Source organism: Mchenga conophoros, linkage group LG13 (genome assembly GCF_057382185.1).
Source record: "Mchenga conophoros isolate Kocher_MC1m ecotype Shallow Benthic linkage group LG13, M_conophoros_male_GT1.1, whole genome shotgun sequence".
Taxonomy (NCBI): domain Eukaryota; kingdom Metazoa; phylum Chordata; class Actinopteri; order Cichliformes; family Cichlidae; genus Mchenga; species Mchenga conophoros.
The window spans coordinates 15,011,176-15,032,768 of record NC_140538.1 but is presented as its reverse complement, the minus strand read 5'-3'; the positions used below and the strand labels follow the sequence as shown (position 1 = coordinate 15,032,768).

Genomic DNA, 21,593 nt, shown 5'->3' with positions numbered 1-21,593 from the left:
GGAAGAAAAATCATTGCGTGGGCCTCCATCATCTCCTGACATCAGCCCAATTGAGAACCCATGAAGAATACATAAAAGAAATTCTGGTAAATATGTGTTGCTGTAAGAGGCTGTAATGTCATCTTCAAATAAAAAGATGCAGAAACATATTCAGTAAAAGAGTTTCTTTTGTGATATTAAAAAAAAAATTCTTTTCAGATGTGTTTTTTTTTCTGGTTTGATATCAGTGTGACCTGTTATTTGAGTTATTTGGAATATTATACTTCTGTGTTGTTAATGTCCATGTCAGTATATAAATGTGTATAACCTGAGACAGTTTCTAAAAAAAAGATCTTGCGTTAAGAAACAACCTCAGAAATGATGTTAATACGTGAGAGCGAGTTTGATTTGTTTCGTGCAAAGCTTCTCTTCATAATACCTTGTGGTTTATGATCTTACATGATGATCCCTGCCTTTTGTTTTGTTTTGCTTTGTTTTTATTTCTGTTGAGTATTAAATGTTTTGGTTCCAGTCTATTGAATTATTCACAGGATGTACAACACACCCCGATATGTGGCCTCTGCCACTAGCTGATGATCCAATTAAAGTCTTTCTTTTATCCATGAGTATTAGCTCTGCAAACATTATGCACTTCTCCCTGCGTGCGCGTTCATCTAAATATATGTCTGTGTCTTTTTCTGAGTGCATGTCTGTTTCCCACTCATTTACGCATGCACCCGCTGTGTTTGGGCTCAGCTTTGCCCCCAGTTCAATGCTTATCTTTCCTGACTGTGGCCAAGCTTATTTTTTACTGCAGTGAAATATGTCTAGCTAACAAGCCTCTAACGAGACAGAAGGAGGGTGTGGGACATTGGCTGTATATGAGAGACCAGTGAGTGCTTAACTAAGGTGCTTGTTAATTTTCAAGGGGAAACCTAATTTCACAGGAGCCACATGGGAAATTTGGCTTCAGAGCACAGAGGCTGTTGCCTATGCACTTAACTCTGGCACTGGAATTAGGTGCTCTTAAGTTTGCTGCATGGCACAGATACAAGCTGGCGACTAGTGGGTCCACCTAAAGAAGCATTTCAATGATTTAACATTAGGTAGGATGTGTCAATAACTGGCTTACACGGTGTATTTTTAAACTTTATCTTTCTTTTCTGTCTTTCCCGCTATCTCACACTTTCTCCCAGGTTTCTGTGGTCAACGCATTGGACATGCAGGTTGTTGTGTCCACTGTCCCACCCACTTTAGTGGAAGAGAAGAGGGAAGAGCTCATTAGGTAGGACACAGCTCACATTTCATTAAACATAAGTTAAAAAAAACAAATTTTAATGAAAAGAAGCGGTATGTATTACTAACACAGTTTTTTTTTCATGCAAGATCATGTGTAAGATGAAGTATTCCTTTCATCAAATGTCCTTTGCAATATTTTTTCTTTTAATCTCAGCTATGCAACCTATTATTTTCTCATCTGAAATTATTTTCTTTAAAAGATTTCCCAGCTAAAACTGGCACAGAAAAGAAAATTCAGCTTGAGTTTTGTCTATTGCGACATAAGGCTCAAGGCCGAACTTTAATTTCCATTAAAAATGTAAGGACTAGAGTGATGCATATGAGTCAGCTGGTTGAACAATTAATAAAAGCAAATATGCATTAGTAAAGATGGATATTTCATAAAAACCTGTGTAGGGTTTTTTTTGGGCAGCTTTTTTGTGTACAGTAAACATTGACTGATCAATTAAGATCATGGATGGGCCAATTAGACAGATGAGTCTGTCCTCTAGAGTCGGTTCTCCCAGTTTAGATTAATTAATGATAGAGATTCATGAAGCATCTTTTTACCGCTCTTAGGGCACAGTGTTTAGCTTAATTAGTCAATCTGAAAGGCAAATGGGTGTTAATAGCTGTTTTTTAAGAGCTTACTGTGTCTTTCTCACAGAAGTGACACAGCTCTTTAGGCTGAAAAACAGAGACATTAGTTGTGTTACGCTCTTTACAGTGATGCCATTTGAGATTTTGCACAGCGCTGATGATGATCCAGGGCCATTTTACCTGAGTGCTCAAACTGTTTATCCACCTTGGCAAAGGCAGACGGCAAGGCTTTCCTTTATTGGCTGTAATTTGAGGTGTGGATTTTTCCCTTCCTGAAAAGGATTATCAGAGCCTTACTTTGCCAGAGCCCAATGTGGAGAGACAAACTGCTGCCCAATGGGATAATCACTGCCAGATTGGAGTACTTAATCTTGGTGGCTGTCATATTGCTTTTGGGCATTAGAAATTGTTTGAACCTGGATTTTACCTTCTATAGTTCATCTTTCTCAGTTTTTTTCTTTAAGTGTATAAAATGTTTGTGTATGTATTTGCACATATAGTATTTATACAATGTAAAGTATAGGATACAAAGTTTCATCTGTGTGTATCTCAGTATTCTGGAGCGCCACGTCCAGGACCAGATTCCAGGTGCCAAGGTGATTGTAGAGGCTATCGGGCCACGTCGCCATGGTGATGGCTTTGAGTTAGAAGACTACTCTAAGTCGGACCTGATGGTATACGCCATTGACCCACTCACGAACAGGGCCATTTCACGTCAGGAGCTTTTCAAGTGAGTGGGTGAATTGTGTTACAAGAAGTTCAGTCCACCATTTGGTTTAAATTGATGTCCTAATGTCCCCGCTGTGCTGCATGTTTTCCCTGCTGCCTCTTTTTACCCTCTGTTCAAGCAGTGAGTCAGCAAATATGTCTTTTTCAGACTCCCTTTAGCTTCCTCCTCTACAGCATCTCCACTTCACTGCCTCTATTTTCTTTAAAAGACTTTGATTATGCTGCTGGTGCACTGCAACTGAAATATGTCATAGGAAAGTGGAAGATACAAGGGAGAAAAGAAGCAATGAGGTCATGGAGGGACAAAGTGAGACTGGAGCAGGGAATATTTCAATCAGTCCATCCACCCATCATTGCAGTACCTCAAAGACTGTTCTGAGGGCTGGGAGATATGCCAGCAATACATTTTTATTCCTTTTATTTCCGGACATAAAGCTGAAGAGAGTGCCCACAGTCTGCCAGAGAGTGTGCTTAAACACCAAAGAGGCGCACAGCACCACAGTAGAAATAAGTACAAGATACTTTGTCATCCTATCAGAGGAAAGAAGACCTTGGCCTTCTTTCCTGGCACCTCAGGAAAGTGTTTCACTCACTGTTTTGATGTTTCCCATCCCTTCTGTTGAACTGATCAGCACCAGATCTTAATAAACTTGACCAGCATATGAGAGCATGCCCATTCTGAGTTCCGGCTTCCACTCTTGATTAAATTGCATCCGTGTACTTTATGCTTAGCAGCCTGGAACTGTCCTCTGCAAAAACAGAGTTCAATAATTTGTAAGTTATTTAAACACAATATATAATTGAAAATAGTACTTTCATGCAATCCAGACTGCCCTAAATTCTGAAAGGGAAATTGTGGCTATGGACGCCCAGACTATTGGGCAATAGAAATATATTAAGCAAGAATGGGAAAACTTAATTGGTTTGCTCTGGTCACAAATTCTTAAAAGGAGAATTGATGTAACACAGTGGCAAACACGATCCTGCACCGACTTTTAAAAGGCTGTCTATGGCATTAAATTTGAAATAATCATGCATTAAAAAAAGTAACAGTTTTAAACATTTAACATGATGTTTTGGCACTATATTTAATTTAAAAAGTGGTATTCACTGTTTGCAAAGTATGATTTTATATTTTGCAAAGCATTTCTGCATTTCTTTAAGCAGCGTGGTAGTAAATTAATCTACAAACACCTTTATGCCCTCCACTATCAGGAGGAGCACCACATCATTTCACGTAAGGTGGCACATCCAATAAAATCAGATTATTATTATTATTATTTTTTTACCTAAGTTATTTGACATCTTCGTACTTCTAGCTTTTAAGACTAACAAGCTAATTTTAAAAGAGGTCTGCTACATCCTTGATTTAATAAGATCTACTTCCTTAGATACAGATACTGTCAGAAAAAGTAATTTAGATTAGCGGAGATGGGCTTTTTATGCATGCAGCGCATGTCTGACAATGTTGTGGGGTAATTGTATGTCATATAGCCAGATCACAGGAGGAGAGGGAGAAATACAACATTGTAAGTGGATCAGTGCATTAAGTCGTATTCCACCTATTCCCACTTGTCACAGTCTAGAGTACAGATTGCCACATCACCTTACAGAAAAACAAAAGTGATGGTGGTTACATATGTATGTACGCTTGTCCTTTTGGAATGGTTTGTTTTGCATAGTAACATTGCATCCTCTCTAAATGAATTGCTTTGTATGCATGTATGTTTTTTTGAAAATATTGACGCATATACTGCCATTGGTTTATGCAGAAAAACAAGTGTAAATTGACACTTGTAGAAAAGTGTAAGTATTATAATTGCTTTTCATTTGCACTTAATGCTAATTATTATGATCAGTATGATTCATGTCTTGTGTTCAGTATTTACTCTCTCTATTTACACATTCTTTAGAAAATAGGTTCCTTTAGCTGTAAACTACCTACAGTGAGTAATTAGAGCTGTCCTCTGTAAGCAGGAGACTGCTGTGGCAAAACATAATGTGTAAAAGAGTATAAACTTGTTACAAAGCCTGTTAAGAAGTAAAACAGCTGCAGATTTAGATGATTCATCATCATGCTTCATGTTGAGGAACTGTAATATATTGCCTTTTGACACATTTTTAATAATATTTAATAAAAAACATTTATTATGTTCTCTTGACATTGATTACAAAGTAAGTGTCTTTTTTGTATGTGGAATACAGATTTCTTGATGGGAACGTGCTGGAAATCAATAAGGAGTTTCAGCCATACCTGGGTGAAGGTGGCCGCATTCTTGAGATTCGCTCCCCAGATATTGTAGCCAGTGTGAAAAAGGCTGCCCAGGCTGTCGGCTACACAGAGGGTGCCCTCCTGGCCCTGGCGATCATCATTATCCTTTGCTGCATCCCTGCCATTCTCATCGTCATGGTCACCTACAAACAGTCAGTATTACTATAATAATCACTAGGCTTTAACTGGATGTCAGCGAATAAATTTTAATTTAGCAGGTCATCGTCTTAGGAGATATTGCATGTCACTCTGGGTTTTATTGAAAGGTTTGCTCTGCACAGACGAATCAGATAGTTATTGTAGGAATGTAGCTTAATGTTAATATCGTGTTTCCTGTGGCTTGTAAGAGCAAAGCAGCGAAACCGCAAACAGCATCACTGAAAAGTGTATTTAAGATAAAATAAGAGCACTTCTTGCGTTAGTTTTAGCTTTTTGTGTGTGCGTCTCTCTATCTCTCTCTCACTTCCAACTCTCTTCCTCGGTATCTCTCGCTCTCATCAGACATGCTGACTGCGCACTCTGCTGGGCTAATCTCCCTGCTCATGCTGTGTGAAAGCAGATTAATTAACACTCATTTGTGACAAACATCTACAGCCAATTGTGACCGTCACAGTGCGTCTTCATGCTACTTAATCATCTCTGCCCGACACACACAACAGACGGTGCCCTCTCTCCCTTAGATGCGCGCAGTGCAATCCTCAAAAAAATATGACACTTTTTGCTTTGAAGCATCATTCAGACTGGTGTGATAATTGAACTCTCATTTGGCAAAAGCCAGGTTCTTATCTAAATGTTGGTATGCTGCAAGTGTACCGTAAACGGTAATATTTGAGAAATATTTATTCATGGCAGATGGGTAGAGCGGTTGTACTTATTCAAATGCACAGATCAGACACACAGCAGAAAACTATTGATGGTGACAGTAGACCTAACACACAAACTGTCGTAGCAGATGGTGCTTTGTTGGTGGCGACATTACTCTGGTAAAGTTAATTTTCTCAGTTGTGTTTGTCAACATAATTCATTGTTGTCTAAATTTGAATATATGATGAATATATTATTTAAGACATCAATTTGCACATTCACGTCGAGCACCTGAATGTAGTTGTGAATACGTAACGGCAATTTGAAGTATAAAAATGTTACTTATTTTGCGTTTAGATAAATACCTCAAAGCATCGAAATTGTGAGGTTGCACTCGTGCCAAATTATGTAATTATAGTTATGTAATTTCATGTCTTTTTTTGTCCCCCATCTCTCTCTCTTCTTGTTTCATCTCCTTTGCTCTGCATCAAAAACGCTGTGATCAGGTTCAAAGAGTAAGTAATTTCTCATGTTTTACAAGTGGCTGCTCATTGCTCGATGTGTGTGTCTGTGTGGTTGTGACACTACTTTCTTTCATCTTTATTATTAGTTATTTAAAGTCGAGTTGAATATTGTGAAAATGTGATTAACAGAATGCTTGCCAGCTAATGCCAACCTTTTGAGGTGTCTCTAGCATTAAGGGCACAGAGCAAGGCTGATTCATCTTCTAGGTCACATACTGAATGTGCATTTTTGGCTGAAAAGTTTCTCTTAATGTGGAAAATTTGATTAGATTCAAAAGAAAAATTATAGTTACACTTGTCACTCTGCTGGATACAGTTGAGTTGGCACATTCATCATGTCTTTTGCTACACATACAGTATACTGCATTTGCATAATTTTTAGTCTGTATTTCAAAAGAAATAAGCTTGAATGATCTAGCACATAGCTGAAAACCATGAAAATGCTTTTCAAATCTTACTTGCACAACTGCAGCAGCATTGACTGTTTCCTTGCAAGCCAAAAGAAGCTGATTATTATATTATTACTCTGCAATTGACAAAACAAATCAGCCTAAAATGCAGTGTGAGACAAGGGCTATTTGTTTTGATACATTTTAATAAAATTGTTTGACTAACATTAGTGAATAAATTAAATAAAAAAGAATACCACAGCTAATTGCTGCAAAATGGTTTTGGAGGGTTTTTTTTAGTTTAAAAGCTTGATGTTGCTAAAACTGAATTTTGCATCTAGAATATCTCTTCGTGTTCCTCTTTCTGGGGTGAGAATGACTTCTCAAAACACATGGGTAATTCATAGTAGAGACTTGATGCATAAGTCATGTGTCTGGTTTATTCTTAACCACATTAACACTTTGTGCAGGCGACAAGCAGAGTGTGCCAAAACTGCCAGGATTCAGATGGCTTTACCACCGGGAGGGAAAGCAGCTCCGGCAGCTGCTCCCACTGCTAACCTCTATGAAGAGTTGGGCGACAGCAGCATGTGAGTCAAGCTTGTCCTCTAAGTATTTTCCCATCCCACGCATTTCTTCTAGTCCCCATGATCAAATGCTGCTGCATCTGGCCTCGCAGGTTTCTCCCTGTGAGTGTTTTATTCAAGCTCAGGAAAAAATATTACCCCTCTATCAATCCTCTTTTCTGAAATGGCCACTGGCTGCTCTGGATGTTGACCTCAGGAGTCTCCACACTGCTTGAGACACATTAATAGTTGCATCAAAGGATCTCTCTGCTTGTTGTCTCTGTAACTATGATCCACTTTTGATGTCTGCAAATTGTACCGTATGGTGCAGCACAGCAGGTGACTAGATTTTAGCGTATCTATGTGTTTCTAGTTGAGTGCCTATGCATTTTAGCAAGAACCTCTCTTAAGGTAAGAGTGTGTTTAGGTTAATAAAAAAGCACATGGTTTCCTAGAAATAGAAACAAATACAGAATAATGTCCAAGTTCAAGGATTGTCACGAGTTACCTTTAAAAATGTAACCTGCGGTAGCCTACATTAAGTGCTTCCCTAACTTTGGTCCAAAGTGTTTTGCCATCAGCACAATCGAATTTCAGCTTTAATATTAAATCCTGCCCTAAATGTGTGATGAAATGTTAATGTTTGCAGATTAAATGAGACTACATTTAAACTGCTGAGGTAATGGGCTTAGCAATTTTGATTTTCAGCTCGTTCAAGGAATACTGCTTCTAATGTCACTTTTGCATTTAAAAAAAAAATGTAAACCTAACATTAAGCTACGAAGAGCGTCCACAATATGCCCACCGCAGTTTTTAAATGTAGGCAGAAACATTTGATTCTGTAGCATAAGTAGAATTTTTATGGGCATTATTGTATTGTAGCTAAGAATTGTGTACACGGAGCTTATTTCCCAGTTTTCACCAGGAAGAAGAAGAGTTTCTCTTAAAAACAATCATATTGTTAAAATTATACATTTCCATCTGTGAAAAACAAAAGCTCTCAAAGTTATACTGTATGCACGCAGCATGGTGTCAAATGTAGACAGAAGTTAATCAGTCTGGTATTTGAGTTTAAAATGCAGAAACCTGCCGTACCCTCGTGTCGACGCTTCATCCATGTTTTCATTTTCCATTAACACCTCTGATATTTCTCCTTTAGTCTTCTTACCATCTGTCTGTGTTTATATCTTCTCATTCATTTTCAATTCCCTTGTCTCTCTGGATTCAGACTGCAGTAAGTAATGCCAAAACATGACAGAGGTCAATAAATATGAACAATATTGTGCGTAAATTTTGCAAGAAAAATGTCCTTGTTGCCCTGCCTGCTTAGTTGTTTTTTTTAAACATATGCACATAATTAATATACTTAAATTCTGGAATTTAAGTGGCATAGTTTGTTTGGTAATTGATCTTGATGAAGGGTGGAAAGACCTAGTGGGTTTTCATGCACGTACTTCATTCTTGTGAGAAAAAAGAGAAGGCTTAGTTTGGTTAGAGGTAGTGCATTTCATAAGATATCGCCGTAGATGTCTCCTCTCTTGCGTCCCATTAGACTGTTGTGTTCTTTTGTACTGTGCTGCTCTTAGTTTCACTGCTCTCTACATCTCTCTGTGCTGTGACCGATGGCACTAATGCATCCTGCATAGGTTCATGATGGCTACTGAGCTCATATATTTCAGTGTAATAATTTCACAATTTCAATATTTGATTTGTAATTTCTTTAAGTTTGCAAAGTTTATTCAAATCATTGTTATTTTGATTTCTTAAGAACGCAGATGCGCTTTAGTTACTTTATACTGTGCAGATATTTAATCATCCAAAACCCAAAACAAATTTCTGAGTCACAGTACTACGAGAGACTGTCTGTCAAGATATTTTCACACAGTTGCTTTTGCTTCACCCTTTGTTTCTTTGCTTTATTCAGCTCAAACCTATCAGTCTTTATCTGTTTCAAGTCTTTTTCTTCTTCACCTCCATCTTTTGCCGGGGCAGGGCTAAAAACTCTGTCATTGAGGAGGCTGACCACCAGAGGATTCTTAGCACCTTTGCCTGTCGTGCCATTGCAGCCCGCAGCAACGGAGCACTCCGTGTCAACTTACCCAAGTCAGAGAGCAACGTGACCTTCCTCTCTGACCACAACCCACTCACCACCCACAACCCTGTCTATGATGATAACACTCCTCTCTGCAGTCCTGACGCACGTGGGGAGAGCCCATCTGAAAAGCGGTTCTCCTTTTCTCCTCCCCACACAGCAGGGTCAGGGTTCGTCTGGTCAATGCCTGGTCGCATTCATGGAGGACAGCATGGTTATGAGGTACCAAGGAGACAGGCTCTTATAGACCCAGCCAAATGGGAGCTGCAGATACTCCAGGCAGGCATGAGTGGCGAGCAAAGGCCAGCGAGTTCAGACATACTTCACGCGAGTGGCAGCACAGAGACCAAGTTGTCATTCCGTGAGCAGGCCAGCCAGTTTGGGCATCGGGGCTTCCAGGAGCAAACCCTCAAGCAAAATAGAGCACCCGCAGGCTCCCTCTCTTCCATCCTTGTCAGGGATAGAGACAGTGATGACATGCTGGAGCTGACCTCAGAGGCTCTGCTATCCATCATCGATTACCCCTACAGTCCAATGTCTGTGGGCAGAGATGTGCCCCCCAGCTTTAGCATTACCCGGGGAGATGAGCCACTCCCCCTGGCTAGCCAGAAATCAACTGCGCCTATTCTCAAGACGTTTAGCTCTGGCATCTCCAAATATTTGACAGAGGAGCCATGCCATATCACTGTGGAGATCATACCTGACCCACCAGAAAATCCACCGCCTTCTCCTCCACTGCAGCAGCAGCCACGTCCAACTTCCCCGCCCACACCTCCTCCCTCGAGCCCTCCTCCTCCACCTCCACCTCCACTTTCCTCCCTTCATAAACCTGAATGTACTTCTCAGTCCTCTTCTCCTCCTCCTGTCAATAAACACATCACTCTTCCGCCCCCACCACCTCTGCCTCCCTCTCTATCACCTGCTAGCAATCAGCCACGCCCAGTCGTTCAGTTTATCCCAACCTCTTTGCCGCCCGTGTCTTCCCTTCGCCCTGTTTCCGAACGAAAACACCCTCCTCCGCTTTCACCATCACAAGCTGACGGTGGGAGGAAGGAGCTTAAAGGGATCCTGAAAAACATCCAGAATCTAGCTGACATAGAAAGGTCTGTTGCCAACCTGTACAGCCAAGTAGACAAAAATTGTAAGATGCCCAAGTTTAGCACGAAACCACAAGTGACTGAGGAATCAGAGTGTACTAACAAACTGCAAAGCTCTGACACCAGTGAGGAGCAGAGCATGCCAAAAGCAAACAACTCCAGCTCTGAAGTCCAAATCAACTCAACAAGTATGAATTGTGCTGGAAATGCTGCAAGTAAACCGAACGTAGCAGCAGACATTCAGCAGACAAGCCAACTGAACTCAAACAGTCCAAACACTGCTGAGCTCAGTGAGCAGGTTACTTCTCAGTCCACTGTGTTCTGACTTTTCCTTTGTCTCCATATTCTCATTATGTTCATTTCTACATTTCCATGCCTGTTTTTTTCCTGTTGTTTCTGCATTTTATGTTGTATACAGTTAGTGTATGCTTTAGTCATGTCATTTTTTTTTTTCAAATTCTAGAGCCATCAGCCAAGGAATGTCCTCAGATCCTTTCTTAGCAGTATAAAAAAGAGGCTTGCATATTTAGTATGGGTTTGGCTTTTTTTTTCATATTTTAATTATGTGAACTGGTATGAGGACTGTGATAGCATTAAGTATGCCCCTGAGTTCACGGATTAGTCGGTTCAGCATGTTATACATATGCACCATCTTAATCTTAACATTAACATTTCATAGCCAAAACTATTTTAATTAAATTATACTAAATAGCATTTTTTCAAGTCCCACAGCCCTGGGGTCTGTTTCTTCAACCACTGGCTGGCTTCATATTGGGGATTTTGAATTTGTTCTTTTACTTCTTCTCTGAGATAAGAGCATGAAAATTTAGCATGCAATTGCTTCATCCAGAATCCAAATCAGGCAAGAAGAACAACATAATATTAGACCTTTTTTTTTCTTTCTCAATATCTGTTTTCACCAATTTCCCAAAGGTATGTAAATCTATGGAATAAGCTTCTCAGTTTTCAGTGAGGGTAATCCCATATTCAGAAAGTTGTTACTTGTAGGTGTATTTAAGTACATAACATGGTGACTGAAAATGAAATCTAACCTTAAGAGATGTGGGATTCTGTGAAATATGTACATAAAGAATCAAAAATATGTATACTGAAGCAAACGAAAAATACGGGATAATATAATATGACAAGCTGTACACAGTGTCTTTATTCAAACAAGTGAATGCCTGTACCAGCTACGGTTATTTGAAAGCCTCTTATGTTGGTTGAAGCTATAAAAAGATATACATCGGCTGATCCCAGGAGGCTCATGTTGAATTAAGAGAGCCAACCGCTGGGGGACCTGTCTATTCACATGTCTGCAAAGATCCTCTCAGCATGATAAAGTAGTCACTGTGATGTTCGTCTGCACTCTGGAAAAGGCTAATTAGAGAAGCAATCAATCGTTAACCAGGGTTGCTGCCTGTGGGACTGTCAACTACTGTTACTCTCTCCTTTCCTTTTCTATTCCTCTGACCTTCTCCCTGCCTGCGTTTCTCTGTCTCTTACACCGCCCCTCTCCCTGCAGTTAGTTCTGATACTTTCCAATCCTTGGCCTCTTCTTGTTAATCTTTCCTTTTGGTCCTCTGGAGATTCTATTACCTTCTTTAGACTCATTGCAATGCAGCCTCTGCTCCCGTTCTCTTCTTTTTTTTCTTCTTCTTGTGTTCATGTTTCTCACTTTCTCTCCGCTCTGTCTTTCTGCTATATACCCTTTATGTGTTTGTTTCACCTTCCATGCCCTAAGGCAAATGGTCTTAGCATACCTCAATTCCAGAGCAATGTAATGTTTGATTCATCACATGTTCCCCTGATGGGCTGATCGAAGGTCCTCTAATTCTGTATTCCATGTTCACTGCATGGGGTAATCTCTTTTGCAAAGAGGCTAGGTGATCACACGCTGTTTCTTTCAACCCAAAGAGCCGTCTTAATGGATTGTCTTCTTTATATTCTTTTTTTACAGTTGGTTTTATCAATATTGTTTTGTATTCCAGCTGACAGTTCAATGCAGTAATATCAAAAAAAAATAAAGAAAGGAAAGCTAAACAGTTTATTTCTAGAGAATTATTCTCAGAAAAAGTTTTGATTGGGAATGCAAAAAAAAACCAGTCAAAGTCAAGAGTAACATACACATAACGTGCTATGTTTGGGCGACCGTGGCTCAGGGGGTTGGGAATCGCATCTGTAACCGGAAGGTCGCCGGTTCGATCCCTGGGCTCTCTGTCCTGGTCGTTGTGTCCCTGGGCAAGACATTTTACCCTACTTGCCTACTGGTGTTGGCCAGAGAGGCCGATGGCGCGATATGGCAGCCTCGCTTCTGTCAGTCTGCCCCAGGGCAGCTGTGGCTACAACTGTAGCTGCCTCCACCAGTGTATGAATGTGAGAGTGAATGAATAGTGGTATTGTAAAGCGCTTTGGGTGCCTTGAAAAGCGCTATATAAATCCAATCCATTATTATTACTATGTTTTTAGTAGAATTATCTAAGCTGCAACTGAGAAAATACAAACCAATCATTATACAGTATCCTATAGAAAACAGCGGGTGTGTGCACAAAAAATGCCGATTAGTAAGCAGCTTTATACCAGATTTATTGTTTGTTAAGAAAAGTTAAACATTTGGTGATTTGCAGCTGTCTTTCTGTGAGTTACATTAGAAAATAATCCTTCTATTCTGGTCCACATAATAGATATTTAACTAAATCCTGTTATAAAGAAACAGCTCTGTCCAAAGGAAACAAACACACCCGAAAGCCACAATAAATTAGCTATAATATCAGGGTTACAGCTAAAACAAACAAGGTAGCATTTGATAAATAGATATGCATCAACCTCAATATCCTTGGCAGATTCAGATTAATACTAGATTTTGGCCGTTTTGATTTTTTTCTAAGAACTATAACTGGCAGCATTTGCAAACAAAAATCAGCTTTTTTCAATGCAAAATATAATTTTCACAATAAGAAAAAAATAATAAGAAGAAATGATTCAACTTCACAATTTTCCTCAAGCATGAGTAGGTTGTAAGATCTTCTCTCCCTCTTAAAAAACTGAAAATAAAGTGGTTTTCTACTAGACGTACTAATATTTAACTGAAAATGTGTTGCTGTACACCCACCTTTATTTGACATATGTTACCTTACTGGCAAAAGCAGGTACAACAGATTTATGTAACAAAACAAATTTCATACACCTAGTAGACTTTCTATTATGTTTAGAAATTTACCAACTAAGAGGAGATTGACTTCTTCGATCCTTCACTAATACCGAGGCTCTTACCGAGGCTGCTGGCTGTGAGCCCTGAATAGCTTTAGCTGTAGCCACTTTGTCTTTGTTAGCTTCTTTAAAATGTCCATGCTCAGCTGTGTGAGGCTATTTAGGTGTCTGATTAGGTTCGTTGTGACAAATGTTTTAGTGCACTAAAACCAAGTAAACCATCAAAGGATGACCGTGGTCAACCTTCGATGGTTTACTTTGGGAAACCCGGTGTCTTCACTCTGTAGAAGTTTGTGCACACTCACAGCACAAATAGTTGTATTTGTCTGCATGTTGTGACGCATGAAATAGAGTGGCTTATAACAGACGTATATGAGACTGACCAGCCAGTAACCAGTTGTGCCTGTGAATGATGAAAATTGGCCATTTCCTGTCCTGGCTAGACAGTTATGGATCGCTAGTAATATAGCATCCTGCTAATTTGTGAGCTTTGATAGATAGCTTTGTTATCTCTGCACAAAGATGGTGGTAATGTGATTATATTTCCCCGTTTCTTTTTGTTTTTCTGTTTGTTTGCTAAGATAAAAGGGTGCTCACTCCAGTTACATATCTAATTTTAAAAAATGTGGTAAAACAAGCTCCTCATCTTTATATTTTTCAACCTTTTCATGTTTATCTTTGCTTTACTACATGTTGTTGTACCAGCAGGGTGATAAAGATTCTATTTTTAGTCTCCATGTAAATATCTGCACCGCCAGATAGTAAAGCTACTTATTAACAGAGCCAACATCACCCTCCTGTTATAGATACGATACAAGGCTGTTCAATATTCCAGTCTTGCTGTAATTTTGAGTTCACCACTCTTACCTCTTTTTCTATAACATTTCTTCATCACACATCTTCTGCCAACTCCTCTCTTGTGCAAACTTCCTATGGCTATTGTCCACTGGGCCATTTTTCTTCATGTTGCATGAAACAGAAGTAGCCAGCAGCCAAGCCAACAGGTCATCCATCAGATCCCAGTCCCATCGTCCACTCTGCCTGGGAGGTGTGGCATATGGCTCTGCCCTGTCCCCTGATCCTTGCCCATAATAACAGATTACAACTCTCCAGAGGAATCTCACATCATTGCTTGGCCATATATCTGAGTGTGTGAGAGTCATCATCATTTATGGGCCCAGACAGGTTACAGTTGTACGCCCGTGAAGCTGGAGCTTTCAGCCGAGCTGCTCCATTACTTGCCGTTTCATTCACTCGTACTGAAGACAATGCAGGCGCACTTTTATCCTCAGGAGGAGTTCTGAGTTGTTTTTCATGTGGTTAATATAGTGACATTTCTAAGATTTTCCCCAATTCATTAGAAAAGAAATCCATTACTTTCTGTAGGCATATTATGACGTGATAACCAAAGAGATTTTTATTAAAATTCTTTGAGTCAGAAATTCTGCCCTTTATCACAATGTCCTTTTCATATCTGCTGGTAGATTCATTAGATATGACTTTATAAACACTGACTTTCAAATTTTCCCAGCCCTTTCCATATTTGCATTTATTGTATTTTTTTATTGTTCCTGTTTGGATGAGATAACAGAGGGAGAGAGAAAAAAACAGCCCACACCAGCGTGATAACATTGCAGCCTAAGGCACCCTTTTTTAAAACAGAACAATATCTGCAACGCTGTAATTTAACACTTGAAAATGCAGAGTAAGTAAAGCTGTTATTTCTTCTCTGGTCAGCAGAACGTAGGCACACTAGACTTAACATTTAATTTATCTATAAGCACTTGAAATGTTGTTATCAGTCCATATTCATTATTTATCTTATTTTCTCCTTTCTGTGACACGCAGGAGGCGAGGGTACGGCCGACAGGTAAGGATTCCCATCGTGATGTTTTTACACCTTATTGTTGTGCTCAGACATTTTGACACTAGAGGAAGCATGAGGAAGCTTATATCCCATTATTCTTATCTGCGATTCACTTTATGGAAAACAGTGAATGAGATTAAGATGAGATCGCGGTGATAGAAGTTCTAACACTGACATTACAGTTTAGGTTTGATTTTTGAGAGTCTTTTGTATTCTCCAATGTTCCCGTCAAATAGCAGATAAGCAGTTGGATGAGTTTTTCTCCTCTGGTGGAAAAATAACTAATCAGGAACCAAACAGTGTGACTCTTTTTGTCAGTTTGACATTAAAGTCTTTTTTTCCTTTCGAATAATCTTTTAAATCATCTGAACTGTCAGTGTCAGATAAGCACGGGATGTTTTCTTTCTTTCTTCCTTCCTTTTTATTGAGCGCAGTTTCTTTCATCTCCATTGCTTGGCTGGGATTTTCACTCTCCTTCCTTGCTTTGTTTCCATCAATCTTTTCACCTTCCTTCTCCGTAGATGTTTCAGTGAGTCCAGCTTTGTCTGGCTTTAAATCTGAAGTAGATTGAGGTCTGTCGCATGTTTGTTTCTCTGCGGCCTGTCCCTTCCTTTACCTTATCCTTCTTCTCTACTAACTTCTGGCAGCAACAGCAACTGCTGAGGCCATCTCTTCTGAGACCTGAGGTAGAAACACACCTGCTTTTCTAAATTTAAAGCAATTGTGGTCATTCTGCTGTGCATGCCCCCCGCCCTTTGTGCTGCTGCTGCTCATCTTCTGATGTCTTATTGTGAGGAGTGCTGAGTAATTTCCCTCTCTGCCCCTCTGAAACGCAGGAACTCTCCATGGAGTCAGGTATCGACCCAGGCCAGGACTACTACACACAGGACTACTATAATTATGACCAGGGGTGAGCATGCAGCCGACTGACTGTTTTATCTCTAATCAGTTGTACTTTAATCCATGGACCTGATCTCCCTTGGTTCATTTAGAAAATTTTTTTTTCTTAAGTTACATCATTAGGACCTCTTCATCCTGACCTTGCCTTCTAGCTCTCTTTGAGAGCCGAGATCCTTGGAGAATTATGAGATTTTCAAAGAAGCTCAGAATAAAATGATGCACATAACTTAAGCTGCCCCTTCAGTACCATCCAAGCATTTGCCCTCTTTACTCCTGCCAAAATGAGATCAGTTATGCTCCCTTCAGTCAGGCACCTGAGAGTCTGAATGTTCTTCCCATAGCTTAATGGATAAAGGCTGTTTTGGCTGCCCGGTTACTTTGCCCATATGGTCTAAAAAGGAAAAACATGGAACTCAAAGCTGTAACAGCTGCTGAGAAATTGTTATTCATTAAACGCTCCTGCTCTGTTGCAGGTGACTTGCGCTGCTGTGGGGAATTATGCTGCAACTTTTATCAAAACGGGAAGAAGCTTTTATATCTTCCAGCCTTAAATCGCTGAACGAAAATCTAACAAACTAGGGGGAAAAAACTGTGCGTAGTGAAATCAAGTGTTCTAATTGCCTCTGTAGTTTCTCACCAGCCAGCTTAATTATTGTCTGAATCACACCTTCATTTCTAACAAGCTGAACTTATATTTTAATGACATGTCACTTTTTTTTTTTGTAAAAGCTGCCACTGCCAGTGAGTGTACCATCACTATGTGAAGACTTTGATCTGCTCCTATTTGAGATGAGGGGCAAACTTTATTAGCGGTTAAGCTTTTAATGCTGCAGTCACCAGACTGCACGGGCCTTACAGCAGACGTAAAGTGTAGCCACCTCTCTAATTTAGTATTTTAAAGTAAATATTAACTCACATCCTAGGTGAGGCATTAAACAACCGCATTAACGCGTACAGCCTCATATTATATAGTAAAGCAAAATTTGATTTATATATTTAAAAGTTTGCGGCTACCATACGATGTTATGTAATTTGACCGTTAACACTTTTTTCTTCTCTCTTGTGTTTCTTTGTTAGCATTCTGCATACATAGTGTGTGGTCTTTAAACAAGCTAATTAAATTCACGTGCTTTTAATGGGCTTTTAGTTATTGCTTGTTACAGTCTCCATTTCCACATGTGGTTGCATTCTTGTAATTCAATAGAGGATTTTGACAAACACAGGCAAATATACTGAAATATTTGTTTTGTCTTCCTTTCTTTTGGAGGAACACTCTTTTAGCCTTTTAGCCTGCATGCTTTCCCCCTCTTGTTTGCTTTCTCACTAAATTGAAAAGTAATTTCAAAAAGTGCAGTAAATCACCACAGCAATTACTGTCTGTCTGACCAAAGACGTTCTCAGTTATATTAACAACAACCAAAAGCAGTAATTAATGGGATCAGCCTGATATAATTGAGGGCAATTTAGAGAAAGGACTTGAAAAATAATAATGGAAAGAATTCCAGACAGCAAAACTAAGCCCCTTTATTAGCTACTGGGCAAATCACACTGTACTGTAAATACAATGCAGGTTTTAAAACACTGATATGGGGTAAATAACCTTCTAGCTTGCTTGATTCTTTGTGAGTATATTGATATTGCTATAATTCCTGTTCCCATAGGAGATTGATAATCTTCCTTTGCAATGCAGAATATTTACTATCACTAATAATAACAGGTCCCTTACATGATACAGTGGGTCTTTGATATTAAAGTAATAAATCTGGTTGAGATTTATTTTTTTAATATTGCAGTGTGTCAACTTTGGTGTTTTCAACTAATCATCAGCCTAAACTAATTCGAATCCCTTTTCTGTGAACAACTATAGGTACGACTTTCCTCAGTACGGCAGTCGGCGGAGGCTGATATCACCCATGTATGATGAATATGGAGAGGTTATTGTGGAGGATGATGGGTATTACTACAGTCCACATGGCCCTGAGGTATTACCCTTGCTTGAATGTGAATTTCAGACTTTCACTGATTATCTTGAGTATTATCTCAAATATTTGTTTTAATAAGTTGTGTGTTCAAGGTATTACTGAACAGTAATGTGTGTGAAACCTATGCAGCACGATGGCTTTATATTCACAAATTCATGGTTGCTAAATGAAATGTGATTATCTTAGGGCCGGGGCAGAGGCAGGGGCCGTGGTGGCATGCGAGGTAGAGGTCCGCAGAAGAGAGTTGCGTTTAGGGATTTGCCACCAGAGGATGAAATTGAACAAGCTGAGCCAGCAGAGGAGGGTGAACCTTCTAAGGCTGCCAAGAAACTGAAGTCTGTCATGAAACTCAGCAAACTTCTGGCTGCCAGCAAGGGAGGAGAGCAGCCATCTGATGCCAGTGCTTCTGGCACATCTCCATGGAAAAAAGCCAGGATGTTCAAGATGTTTGGCGCCGGGAAGACGGACAAGGATTATGCCAAACTGATGTCTGCTCGCCGTATTGACAGCCAGGAAAGTCTAGCTGATGGACCAGCAGTTATGGGACCAATAGACAGCAAGTCTGATGCCCGTAGCAAGCTTGGGAAAGTCTTGAGGAAAATCAACTTGGGCACAAAGTTGCAGGTCCGAAGAAAGTCACAGAGTAGTGTGAGTCGTGGCTCAGCCACTGGCAGTGAACTAGATGAGGAAGCCTCACAAGCAGCTAGTGAGGATGAAAGAAAGTCTAAAGTGTCCATTAGTGTGACAGAAAGTGAGCCAGAAGCAGGTGCTAGTGGAAGCAGTAAAGAGAAGGGCTCTGACGATGAAACCTCAGAGAAAAGCAGTGTTGACAGAGATTATCTCAAAGTTGATTTAGACCGGGATGATGCCAATGAAAGCACCGTGGACTCAGAGGAAGAGCCTGATGAAGAGCCAGGAGATTCCGATGAGGAAAGCAAGTCCAAGTCTGAAGGAGAAGAGACGGATAAGGAATCTGCCAGTGAGAAAGAATCTGAGTCAGAGAAGGAGTCAGACTCAGAGAAGGAGTCAGCTACAGAAAAAGAGTCAGAAACCGAGAAAGAGTCAGAAACCGAGAAAGAGTCAGAAACTGAGAAAGAGTCAGAAACCGAGAAAGAGTCAGAAACCGAGAAAGAGTCACAGTCTGAGGAAGAAACAGAATCACAAACAGGCTCAGCAACAGAGGGGGGAACAAGCACAGAAAAGGATTCAGAAACAGAGAAAGACTCTGAAGACGAGTCTGAGGAAGCTTCAGGCAGCACTAGAGAAAGTGGCTCTTCTGTTCGTTCTTCCACGAGATCCTCTGCGACTGAAGCCAGCAAGGGGAGTGGTGCTTCTGGAAAGAGTGTCAGTGGGAGTTCCAGTGTCAGTGGTAGCAGAAGTGAAAGTACAAGTGAGAGTGGCAGTGGTAGTGGTGGTACTGCTGCATCTTTATCTGGCTCAAGTGTTAGATCATCAGCAGTAACCTCAGAGAAGTCCAGCGGGGACCTCAGTGAAGCCGAGTCGGGGACAGGGACAGCCAGTGAGCCAGAATCAGGTTCAGGAAGTGAAGGCTCATTATCTCGGTCCAGCCAGAGAAAAATGTCTGGTTCAGACGTGAGTTCTTTGGGCAGCATGAGCTCAGCTGGTTCCAAGTCAACTAGTGGCAGCCGAAGTTCCCAAAAGTCTATTGTGAGCCGTGGATCTGAGGACACAATCACAGAGGAAAGTGAAGAGGAGGATGAAGACGACTCTGAGGCTGATGACGAGAGCAAAGAGTCCACCAGCGAACTCAGTGATGCAGGATCATCTAGGAGATCCAGTGTGGCATCTGGAGACCCTGGGCCTTCTACGTCCTACACTGGTCCTCCTGCCCGCTCTGAGATCAGAAGCATTGGTGACACCTCGGAAGAGACATATGGAGGACTGTCTCCTATCACAGAGGTGGACGAGGATGCCATCTCCTCTGACAGATCCTCAGTCAGGGGCTCTGGATCAGGGACCCGCAGTGCATCAAAGAGCTCAGAAGAAACTGAAGAAACATCTGATGCTGATTCAGATTCTGAGGGAAAGTCAACTGCCTTCTAGAGAGATATATTGTCCACTGTGAAGTAAGAGTGAATAAAATCAATTACCCTTGCATGGGAGTGAAGAAATATTGCTTGCCTCTAGAGAGTTCACATTCACTTTTTCCTCATTCCCCCTTAGCAAGAAAGGACCTGATTTTCCTGCTGCAATATTGGAATCTCTCTTTCTCACATCTTTGGCTTTCTGTTCTCTTTGATGTTTTCATGCCGTGTTTCTAGAGTGGAAATTTGCATGTCAAAACACTAACTTATTGCTCAGTGTGTTTTTTGGGAGGTTGTGTTTCTTGTGATGTTCAGATTATTACTGTGTGGTTGTCATTTTCTATGGAAACACGAGATTTCTCACTAAAATGCAAGTCTAGCACAGAACAGAAACTTTAAAAAAATGATAAAACAGGTTTTTAGCCAGGTTCTGATTTAAACAGTTACTGCAAATTCTTTTCAAAACAGCTTTGTTTCCCAGTTTTTTTTAATTATACAGTACTTGTTTCTGTGTGTGGGTTTTTAAAAAAAAGATTTTTCACTTACTGCACCCTCTTTAAAAAAGTAAATATAATAACAATAACCCTCCACTTTCTCCTCAGCCTGGGAGAAAGAAGCGGATTAAGTTGATTGTAGATCGGGAAAACGAGACCAGCTCCACTGCAGAGGACAGCAGCACAGAGACGCAACGGAACAGACTCCCAAACAGCCACAGCAACATAAACGGGAATATCTACCTCGCACAGAATGGCACTATTGTGCGAACTAGGCGACCGCCTCATCTAAACAACCTAAAGATGGGTTCTCCATGTCGGCTGGGTAAGCATTTTAAAAAACTAGAAAAGCTGGGCGTAACACATGAAGAACCGCCTCCGGTTATTAGTGTTGAGGACATGGGAAACGAAGCAGAAAATGAAAGAGGTACGAGTGTTCCCTCCAACATGGACATCAACCTCAACACTCGGTCCTCTTGTAGTTCCCTGGGTTCCACCATTAAAGAGCTTAAAAGTTTTGGGTCCAAAACCAATATTGCTAAGGCCACAATTGACAGAAACAGCAGTGGCCCGTGTGTCACTGAGCAGCAAGAGACTTCAGTTGACAACCACAAGAACAGTAGGGAGACACTGGAGTCCCACAGTGACCACACATTATCAGATGAGGAGGAATTGTGGATGGGACCTTGGAACAACCTGCACATACCAATGACAAAACTCTGACTGGCCATGCTGAAAAATTGATCCCCCTTTTTTGGTTGTTTT

At 40.5% G+C, this 21,593-nt stretch overlaps 2 protein-coding genes across 2 annotated transcripts in view; both read left to right on the top strand.

Annotated features, from left to right (window-relative positions):
• LOC146560997 (protocadherin-15-like) overlaps window positions 1-20,918 on the top strand; it is a 170,716-nt gene extending 149,798 nt beyond the window's left edge. The window contains exons 29-38 of the mRNA XM_085296662.1: window positions 1,176-1,264; window positions 2,411-2,587; window positions 4,792-5,010; window positions 6,169-6,177; window positions 7,046-7,165; window positions 15,389-15,410; window positions 16,055-16,093; window positions 16,244-16,317; window positions 18,175-18,289; window positions 18,476-20,918. Coding sequence (XP_085152788.1) covers window positions 1,176-1,264; window positions 2,411-2,587; window positions 4,792-5,010; window positions 6,169-6,177; window positions 7,046-7,165; window positions 15,389-15,410; window positions 16,055-16,093; window positions 16,244-16,317; window positions 18,175-18,289; window positions 18,476-20,353 — 2,742 coding nt within the window. The 3' untranslated portion in view covers window positions 20,354-20,918. The remainder of the gene's footprint in view (window positions 1-1,175; window positions 1,265-2,410; window positions 2,588-4,791; window positions 5,011-6,168; window positions 6,178-7,045; window positions 7,166-15,388; window positions 15,411-16,054; window positions 16,094-16,243; window positions 16,318-18,174; window positions 18,290-18,475) is intronic.
• LOC146560998 (protocadherin-15-like) lies at window positions 7,464-16,256 on the top strand. Its single transcript, XM_085243154.1, has 3 exons — window positions 7,464-7,480; window positions 8,301-8,375; window positions 9,134-16,256. Exons 1-3 carry the CDS (start codon window positions 7,464-7,466, stop codon window positions 10,653-10,655), a joined length of 1,614 nt encoding a protein of 537 aa, XP_085099280.1. The 3' UTR covers window positions 10,656-16,256.
• Window positions 20,919-21,593: the final 675 nt, after the last annotated feature.